The sequence below is a fragment of the Miscanthus floridulus genome, chromosome 1, assembly GCF_019320115.1.
Source record: "Miscanthus floridulus cultivar M001 chromosome 1, ASM1932011v1, whole genome shotgun sequence".
Taxonomy (NCBI): domain Eukaryota; kingdom Viridiplantae; phylum Streptophyta; class Magnoliopsida; order Poales; family Poaceae; genus Miscanthus; species Miscanthus floridulus.
Window position 1 is genome coordinate 130,923,253 of NC_089580.1, and position 10,599 is coordinate 130,933,851.

Genomic DNA, 10,599 nt, shown 5'->3' on the forward strand with positions numbered 1-10,599 from the left:
AATTGTTCAAGGGCGTGGTCCACATTTTAGTATTGATGATCAAGGTATAGTGAGGTTCAAGAATATATTGGTTGTTCTATCAAGAGAGGAGCTTAGAAGAAAGATTTTGGATGAAGCTCATCATTCCATGTTGTCCATCCATCTAGGAAGTAACAAGATATACCATGATTTATGCCACTTGTATTTGTGGTCAAATATGAAGCAGGATATCACCAAATACATCGCGGAATGCGAACCTTGTGGAAGAGTTAAGGCAGACCATATGCGTACGCCTGGATTTTTATAGGCCTTGCCTATTCCTATTTGGAAATGGGAAGATATTTCCATGGACTTTGTTGTGGGTTTACCCCGCACTGTCCAAGGGTTATGACTCTATTTGGGTTATTGTGGACCGTCTCACTAAGTCTGCTCATTTTCTCCTGGTAGATACTAGATATTCAACCAAGAAGTATGCCAAGTTATATTTTGACCGGATTATGACCCTACATAGAGTTCCTCTTGCTATCATCTCTGATAGAGGGTCAGTCTTTGTCTCTCATTTTTGGGAGCAACTTCAGCAATGTTTTGGTACTAGTCTCCTCAGAAGTTCAACTTATCATCTACAAACTGACGGCCAAACTGAAAGGGTAAATCAGGTACTGGAGAATATGTTGAGAGCTTATGCCATTTCTTTTCCTGAAAAGTTGGACGAATGTTTGACTTTAGCTAAGTTTTCTTATAACAATAGTTATCAAGAAAGCATTCGTATGGCACCTTTTGAGGCCTTGTATGGCAAGAAGTGTAGAACACCTCTTAACTGGGTTGAAGTGGGAGACCGTGGTTATTTCGGACCTGATTTTATCAAAGAAGCTTGAGAGCAAGTTAGCAGTATTCAGAGCCATTTGAAGGCATCTCAAAGTCATCAGAAAACTTATGCGGACAAATGAAGAAGGCCCTTGCAATTTGAAGTTGGTGATCATGTGTATCTCAAGGTATCTCCCATGAGAGGTGTACATCGATTTGGTGTCTATGGGAAGCTAGCCCCTCGCTATGTTGGACCTTACAAGATTTTGGCCCGGTGTGGTTCGGCTGCCTACCGTATCTAGCTCCTAGATATTTTGTCAGTAGTGCATAATATCTTCCATGTTTCCTAGTTAAATAAATGTTTGTGGGTCCCCAATGAAGCTATGGAAGTTGAAGGACTTCCTCTCTAGCCCGATTTGTCTTATATTGAGCATTCTATCAAGATCTTAGATGAAAAAGAAAGAGTGACTAGAAATAATGTGATGAAGTTTTATAAAGTTCAGTGGCAAAATCACTAGGAGGATGAAGCAACATGGGAGTGAGAAAGTTATATCTTGAAGCAGTATCCCCACCTTCTTTCTAGTTCACTGAGGTAATTGTTTAAATTAGAATTTATTTCTTATCTCTTTTCCCACATTAGGCTCATGAAATCTCAGGATGAGATTTTGTTTTAGGGTGGTAGATTTATAACACCCTCGGTGTTACACCGTAAATCATTTACTAAAACATGTCATGAGCATCATATTTATGTGTTAATGCATGTAGTAAAGTGTGTAGATCAATTTCCGTAACTCAAAACGATCAACAAAAATGTGAAACGAAAGTTGATTCAATAGTCATGTTATATCACTTAGGGTTTAAAACCAATTTTTATTAAGCAAAAATGCTATAGAACATGTATGTGATACTTAAATAAAGTTTGAAGTACAAACTTTGTAGATGACAATGAAATACTTGCAGTCGAAAAATGATATTACTAGCTAATATTTCCACTAGCTTAGAAATCACAAATGGAAATTAATTTCAGCTCAAAAACTTAGAAATTTTCAAGTCTGCCAACAGTTAGACACTGCTATGTTTAGCAATTTATTATGAGAGATTGGGTTAAGGAGTGGTGTAGTGTTATAGCTCAAGTTGGTAGTCTCATATGCCATCTTGAGCATGGTGAAGCTGGACTGGCTCCTGGAGCAACCGTCTGGTCGCGTTGAAGGCTTGAAAATTCATGCGTGTCACGGTTTCGGGCTGGTTGGCCGCGTGGCCACGATCACCGCGCTTGGCTTTGCTGCATTGGTCGTGCGTGTGCATGCGTGTGCTGCCACGTGTGGCCAGCCGTGTCTGCCTCTGGCCTGGCCAGGTCTCGGCTGCTGCTGGCCCCACGTGCATGGAGCCACCGCTATTGCTGTCGACTACCCCTCATGCGCCACGATGGAGCCACTGTTGGCGCCATCCACTCGCCATCACTTCCGCACTACCGACCCGCCTCGCATCGTGATGCTGCTGCTACCGATGCCACTGCGACATTGTGCTGCTGCCACTTGCCTTGTCCTAGTTCGCACGTGGGCTACCCCATGCTGTCGTCTCACCTTAATGGCGCTGCGGCCACGCATGCCGCGCCCCCACCTGCCTCTGTGCGCACATGTGGTTTGGCCACATTGTCGTGTAGCGGGTGCATAGATGCTGCCTTAAGTTTGGTCGGCCACGTTCCGCCAAGGCATGGATGAGGCGAGCCCATCTACTGCACCATCTCTCTCTTTCCCTCTCTCTCCCTCTACTTTCTGCCACCGTCGGGTCATGTCACGGTGATCCAGAGAGCGAGCACCTCTCATGTATTTCTCATGCTCACATCTCTGCCCTCATGTACCCTCTCCAGCCGACCCCACCCCACCTTGACTCATGTCACGCTGAGCTCCAATTTTGGAGCTTTGTCGCCAGCGTGCTATTAAGGCCAGTCACTGCCCATGCCATGGCTAGCCTCCACCACTTCATCCCACACCAATTCCTCTGCACCACCAGCTAGCCTTGGCTCCCTCTTCATCGTGCGCATGCTAGCCAGCGAAGCCCGGGAGCCATATGGTTCGCCGCCACCTCCTGCCCGGCGACCAAATCATCGCCGCGCTGGCTCCCTTCCTCCGCTTCGCCGATCACCTCGTCCACCGCATCGTCTGCCGCGCCTGGCGCCGCTCCTGCCGCATCATCGGCCGGGCGCCGCCACCCTTCCCGTGGCTCATGCTCCCGCCGCCGCCGTCCGCCGAGCGTGGACCTGCCCCGGCCCCCGGCACCCCGCAGCGCCGAGTCTTCTACGACATCCCCGGCGGCAGATCCTACGCGTACCCGATACCCGCGTCCTACCGCCACGTCACGAGCCGCAGCGGTTGGCTCGTCCTGGCCGCGTCGGACTCGCCGCGACGGCTCCTGGTGCTGAACCCCATCTCCGCTGGGCAGGTGGTCGTGTCGTGGCCGTTCGGGGAGGACCCCACCGAGGGCTTCCACGCCGTCCTGACGGCACCTCTCGGCGACCCCGGGTGCTTCCTCGCGGTCGCCACGGACAGGCTCATCAAGTACTGCCGCCCCGCCGTCGGCGGGGACTGGGCCACGCTGCGCGCCCCGGGGTTCCGCTACGACACGGCCTGCAGCGACCTCGTGTCCGTCGGCGCCACGGTGTACCTCATGGACGAGCGGAGGAAGCTCTGGCGCGTGGACCTTGCCGCCGCGCAGCCCAAGGTGGAGCGCAGGGAGACGGCGTTCGCGCTCCCGCAAGGGGAGAGGTGGCACCACTACCTCGTGGAGTCGCTCGGCCACGTCCTCCTCGTGGTCGCGGACGGGCACCACAAGCGCCTCTGGCTCTACAGGCTCAGGTGGGAGGCGAGACTGTGGGTGCCGACGCCCGCGAGCGGTCTCGGCGACAGCGTGCTGCTGCTGGGCCGCGGTTGTTCGGCGGCCGTGCCAGCGTCGGCCGCATCGGGCCGCTCACCGGGCACAGTTCTGGTGGTGCGCCAGCCGTGGAGGTGCAGCTTCCTGCACGTGGACATTGGGTTAAGCTTTCGCGGCGGCGGTGGCGAGCAACCTTGGTTCTGGACGGAGTCGCGGTTGGGCGCGGGGCTCGGTGATGATCAGCTGGTGATGAGGAAGACGGTGCCGCAGTGGCCGGGCGAGTTCACAGTCGGTGATTCATTCTGGTTCTTCCCCGGCATTGATGAAAGTGATTGCCCATAAGTCTCAAGACGGATGGCAAAAGCACACCCGGTCAGGTTAGGATGTGTGAGATTAGCATGATTTAGCTGAACTGTATTGTTCAGTTCCGGCCTAGCTAGTTGAAACATGTGAAATACCGCAGAGTACAACATTAGAATCATATCGTGCGACACAGATGGATTCTTTTCTTCTTCTTTTTTTGTCCAGCTCATATGATTAGTTTCAAACATAAATTTAGTTCCAATTTAACCTGTGGTAACAGTTTAAACCACAACGGAAGCCTGCACAATCTTTCGCGCTCTGGCCCTGTTTTTTCACACTCGGGCCCGTTTAGAACGAGGGAATTTCATAGAAATCGTGTATGAATTTTACAGGATTCAGTTCATTCTCATACGAAAGATAAGAAACAGGAAAAAAAAAATCTCATGTTCCAAATAGGGCAGATTTCATAGGAACCACGTTAGCACGAAACCACCTCTAGAAGAAACTACGGACATGTTTGGTTGTATAGTTTAGCTTGCCTTACCTTGCCCGTGTCGGTGAGACTCACCTTGTCAAGTTAGGTTAGCCAAAATGGCCCTCACGTCTGCTCTTTCTCTGCTTATCCAAAGCATGTGTCTGGGCAGGGTCGGATCTAGCATTGGGATGGAGTGGTCTCAAGCCTCGCTATTGTTACTCGAAACATAGAGTCCCTCCTAATCCCTCCCTCTATAAATTGGTACCCAAAGAACTTGGAAGGATGGGTTAGAGATGAAAGGCAACGAGAGAAGCCCCTAGTAACTTATTGCTGAGATACTCCCTCCATCCAGAAAAAAATATAATTTTAGCACAGTGTTGTGGTTTAATAGCTCAAGTTCGATCAATTATAAATAAAAAAGTATTAATATTTATGATATCAAATAAATGTTATTAGATTAATTATAAAATATATTTTTTAATAAATTATTTTGGAACCGTAAATATAAATATTATTTACTAGAAATTTAGTTAAATGTGAATTATTTTTGTTGGAACACAACACGTAGTTGTATTCTTTTCTGGAACGAGGGAGCAGGCCGCTATGGCTGGGGGTGGCAAGTACGGACGACGGTGGTCGTGGCGTGGCAAAGGGTGTGCGCGGCGGCCGGCAGCATGGTGTGCGCAGGCTGCAGCACACGACTGAGGCGAGCGGCAAGGCACGACGAGGTGACCCACCAGCATTCAAGCTCAGTGAGCACAACGTGCGTGAGTGCCGGGCACAACCGTGCAGAGGAGTCCAACCCCACATCCAAGAAACAGCTTGTTTCTTCTCCACATAAAAGCTGCAGTTTCTTTGTGGGTTGGACTACGAGCCGACTTCATTTCTCACATGAGAAACGTTTTTTTCTCTATTTTTGTTCACTCTCCATAAGGGCAGACCCAATGGTGTATTGATGATGGTTTCTATCCTTATTAAATGACTTACCACGTAGGTAAAATGCTGATATGACAGCGTAATTAATGAAGAAAGAGAGCAAAAATCTTAGAAATAGTTTCCTCATGAAGAAATCAGGTCTTCTCTTGACCCAATACACCAATAAACCATGAAATCACCATTGGGGAGAAACCATAAGTTTCCAGGGGCCTCGTGCCACACTTCCATTGGAGGAAGAAGATAGAGTTGGGAGAGAGAAAGAGAAAATAATTATTACACAAAGACAGCTCCACTGTGGAACATAGTTTCTATAGATGATTTCTTGTGTTATGGAAACCGCATCAGTTTCTTCCATTAGGACTGCCCTAATAACTCTGTTGTCACATCAGCTTTCTACTTACAATTCTACATGACCGACAGGTTAATTTAATTCTATGAAAACTATCCCTAGTATTGGGTTGGGACTGCCCTAAGGTGCTATTCAGCATATCAGTTTGGTTTTTGGTGATAATCAGGCCAATTAAGTCATGCTAATTTTCTAAAATCAAAGAGTCAAGCAGTTCTTCCCGTTTTACGGATAACTATTTATATTTTGTATTAGTCAACAATGCTTGAATGCTTTTTATGTGTTTAATTTTGGTTGTGTATGTTATTTTAAATTGATACATCTTCTATGAAGAGGTCAAGAGCCGTAATTTTTCATCTAAAATTTTAGAGTGGAATGGCACCTATAATGACTTCCGCTTGTGTTTTCCCTTTCTCGCTCCATTTCTCCTTTTCTGTATCCCAAATCGTACTTGATGTAGGGCTCTAGCGGTAGATGCATACACGTCATGGTTCGGTTTGATGAGCCATGAGGATGGAGCTCGGGCGGGCGAATGTGCCGCTCGTGCGCCGCCTGTGGGTTAGAGATGGCACGATTCAATGGGTTTATATTCTACTATTATTAGAGTGTCATTATAGACGAAATTATGTATGAGTCTGCTGGTTGATAAAATTACATACCTAACCAGTACAACAAATACATGTGCAACTTGAATCCTTATAACCATCGTGAAATTGGACCTAAAAGACGGTCTAAAACATGAACAACCTAATAACTACCTAAGGACGCCTCCAACAAGGTAGCGAAATCACTAGCTGGCATCATGTTTTTGTCGACGTGGAGGTGAGAGAAGGTAAAACAAAAACTCGATGCTAGTGATAGTCTCGCAACTCATCCAAGAGAATCCGCAAGACCCACATCTGTGCACTTTCTCTAGCACGGTCAGAATACTATCGTTTTATGGTTTTGTTTATTCTTTACCTTCCACGTCAGCTAGCGATTTAGATTTCACTATTGCGAACACCGTAAGAGCATCTTCACTATATCTTATTTTCCCTTTACATTATGATTGCTACAGAGGATTGAAAAAATAAAATAAAATTCCAGATTATAGAGGAGAACCGTTACACCATGTTGACCTCATTTATTATATGGGGCCACGTGCCAATGGACAAAACTCTTCTTTCTACTTCCCCTTCTCTCTTTCCTCGTGCTCCTGCACGAGCACTCGCATGCTCACCCAGCGCGGCAACACGGCTAGCTCGCACGTGGAGTGGTGGCACAACCCGTTCGCCAGCGCCAGCCTAGTGTGGTGGCGTGGCTAGCCCGCATGCTCTCTTGCGTGGTGGCGCGAACGTGGTTGGCCCATGTGTCTTCCTCACCGGTAGAGAACCGACCTTTACTCCCGGTGGGGAACCCTCTCTAGTCCCGGTTCCCCACCCGGGAGCAAGCATCCGGGACTAAAGGGGGGTCCTTTAGTCTCGGGTCAGGAACCGGGACTAAAGGAGGACCTTTAGTCCCGGTGGGTAACACCAACCGGGACTAAAGGTGCCTCCTGACATGCCACGATGGCCGGCACCTTTAGTCCCGGTTGGTAATACGAACCGGGACTAAAGGTTTTTTTCTTTTTCTTTTCTTTTCATTTTTTGTTTTCTTTTCAAAATAGGTTTTCGAAGTCGTATTGTACGCTGCTAATTATACATTTATACGCGCATATAGTATGTTTCGGTTCAAGCACAATGAACGTATTAAATCACACAATTCAAGCATAGAAATATATATATATATATATATATATATATATATATATATATATATATATATATATGCATGCATGCATCATATATATATTTACATGCATGCATGCATATGTGTATTTTACATTATATTATTTCATGTGCATATATTACAAAAGATTGTATTATAGTTGTTGTGACATAACAAGTTTCCTCTCATCCTCTAGCTTGGCTTCAATGGCAGTGTTGGGTCGAAGTAGAACTCGCCCTTGGAATCGATGACATGCTCATTAAAAAATCCGGCTATAGACTCTTGAATTGCTTTGATTTGGTCTTACCGTATGACCTTTTCCTCCAACCATTGAGTCTACAGGTTTGAATTAAAGGAAAATAAATTAATATATGTACATATATATATATAAAGACATAGTAACACAATCAATAATAATAATTAAATGAATATATAGTGTATTTTTAACGTACTTTGAGTCTCTCTGTAGGAGTTCTTTGGGAGAGCACCTTGATAAACTTGCAAACATAGTAACCACAGTAGTTGTTCCCCTGTTCCTGCCTCAGACACCACTTTACGAGAAAAAGATTTGTCATCCAATCTGGTGATCCGGTGAAAGCTATATGTTTAATTAATAAAGATGATGCGATTCAGGGGACTTACTTTCAAAGGGATTACATTCAGTGGCGCTTTGCATTTTTCCATGTGTTCCTTCTCAATAAAGGTTTTCCAAACACTGCCCAATAAAAAATTTGCCACGTCATCAGATATAGTTAATCATCATGTTTGTGTGTATATATAGTTGCTAGAGATCCCAAAATTATCTCTGGATAATATCTATCATATCTTGGTAGTCTTGTTGTGGTTTTCTCATCGAGTCATAGATTATCAAGTGACTTTTCACCAGATCGATGTCCATCAATATCCAGTGATTGCTGCATGTGTTTATAGGATATAACGCATAACACTCATTAATTAACTAGAATCAACATATGAGCCATTAAGGCTATGATTGACATGATTAACACTCACTTGAAGTTATAGGGAAAGAGTATATCCTTCTTGTGGCGTTGGTTCACTAAGAAGTTCATGAGGTTACTCTCTGACTCAGACTTCCAATTAGTCTTTGGAGTAATTGGGTCTTTGAATACTATATGGGGATCAACAAAACTAATTTCATTGCAGCCTTCCTTTCTGAGCTCTGTCATTGTAAATCTGCATATATATAGTACTTGTTAGGATAATTATATGCATATACACACATATGATGAGTTTAATAATAGATCGAAAGAATTATTACTTACAGGCAATAGCAGCTAATGATAACTTTGTCCAGAGAGGTCAGGTGGCATAGTTGATGAAATTCTGCAAAGTCAACATACATAACATCATCGCCACAGAACCAATGTTCGTCTCTAATTCTGACACCAACGCAGAAGTCTCCACTGGTAGACGCCTGCATGTACCACTTGTTTTTGCGTCCCCAGATCAGATAAGGCTTGAGGGTTGTATAGACTCTGGCCTAGTACAAATTTTTTCTTCCAAATATCAACCTCCGCCGCACTCTCAATGTTTCCATCACCAAACATCTGGTAAAGGTCGAGACCAGTCTCATCAAGAAATTCACCAAGGTGATCCAAATCGACATCCGGAGGTATGTTTGCCTGATGCATTAATCCTAAATTCGAACCATATTCATTACCAACAACTAGCGGGGGGATTGATTGGTGCGCTTGTTGTCTGAGTTGGGCAACTCCTTTCCCTGCCCGCTTCTTTTTCTATGCCGCCTCAATTGACTTGATGAGAGTGCGGTCATAGTCTGATAACGTTGATTTGGACGGCTTACGAGATTCCCGCTGTTGTTGCTGGTAAGAAGTCACCTTTTTTCTTAGAATATCTGGAGCTACGAAGAAGTACGGTTTCTCTGGGTTTCTCCTTGCTTCTTGATTCATTTTAAGTTTGTCATAGAATCTAGACATGTCTTTTTTATATGCATCAGTTCCTTCTTCCTTCTCTTCAGATATTATTTTGGGAATAGCCCTTGGTTTCACGGTGGCTTTCTTTGCAGGCGGGGACTGGTTCTTCGTTTGAGGGGCTGGCCTCTTGCTCGGCTTCTTGGTAGGCGGGGGCGGGGGAGGCGTTGGAGACCTCCTTGGAGGTGTTGGCAGCGGTGTTGGAGACCTCCTTGGAGGTGGCGGCTGCGGCGTTGGAGACCTCCTTGGAGATGGTGTGGATGCAGCCTCGTCTTCCAACACAATGTCATTGTACAGAGCACTATGATGATTTAGTGATTGAACAATTGGATTTAGGTTGGGGGAGGATCTGCTACAAAAAAAAGAAATGACATATTATTATGAGCAGATTGTTAATTATTTAAGCCAATACAAATTAATGATGTAGTGTTTTCATCCGCACGTACCTATGGTGAGGTAGTTCAGGAGGAGGTGGAGCCGACATCCCTGGAATGATGATGTAGCGCTTGCACCATAGAATGAATGTCTTCTCCGCTTCTCCTAGAGTCTTCTCGCCATCACCTCCAGGAATGTCAAGAGGCAAATCACTAAAACCTTTTTTAGCTTTATCTACCGAGATGGTAGCATATCCTTCTTGGATTATATTCCCATGAATCCTTGGTGTCTTGGTTCGGTCGATAGGATTAACAAGACCGATAGCCACCTTGATTGTGGAATTCTCCTTCGGAATGTGTAGCTCACACGTTGTACAAGGTTCAGTGACGTCATCCACAGGGAAGCGCAGTCCTGTGTCCCCTTGATTTGGTATCTCCGTGGAAGCGCAGCTGCTTTTCAACTAAACAGATTGGCTAATGTTGATTCCTGGCTCTGATGCCTGCTTGCTTGCACTCACTGCTATTTGCACTTGCCTTCTGATTTCCTCCTACATTCTCGCTTCAAGGTTTTTTTCCCGCTCCTGTGCTTCACGCACCGCTTCCTCCAACCTCTGGAGCCGCTGTGCTTCTTCTTCCTTCTTTCTCTGTCGACTTCTGTAGGAAGGTCTGTCCTGAGGGAATCCATGCTCCCACGAGACACTTCCTTTGCCTCTAGTTCGGCCACCATGTTCAATAGTCCCGATGGCGTATGTCAGCTCATCCTTCTCTCTATTGGGCCTGAACGCACCACTAGCAGTAGCTCTCTGAGCATAA

At 45.7% G+C, this 10,599-nt stretch overlaps 1 protein-coding gene across 1 annotated transcript; it reads left to right on the forward strand.

Moving 5' to 3' along the window:
- Positions 1-2,850: 2,850 nt before the first annotated feature.
- Positions 2,851-4,007, forward strand: LOC136493641 (uncharacterized). Its single transcript, XM_066489742.1, has one exon. The coding sequence runs from the start codon at positions 2,854-2,856 to the stop codon at positions 3,994-3,996; it is 1,143 nt and encodes a 380-aa protein (XP_066345839.1). The 5' UTR covers positions 2,851-2,853; the 3' UTR covers positions 3,997-4,007.
- Positions 4,008-10,599: the final 6,592 nt, after the last annotated feature.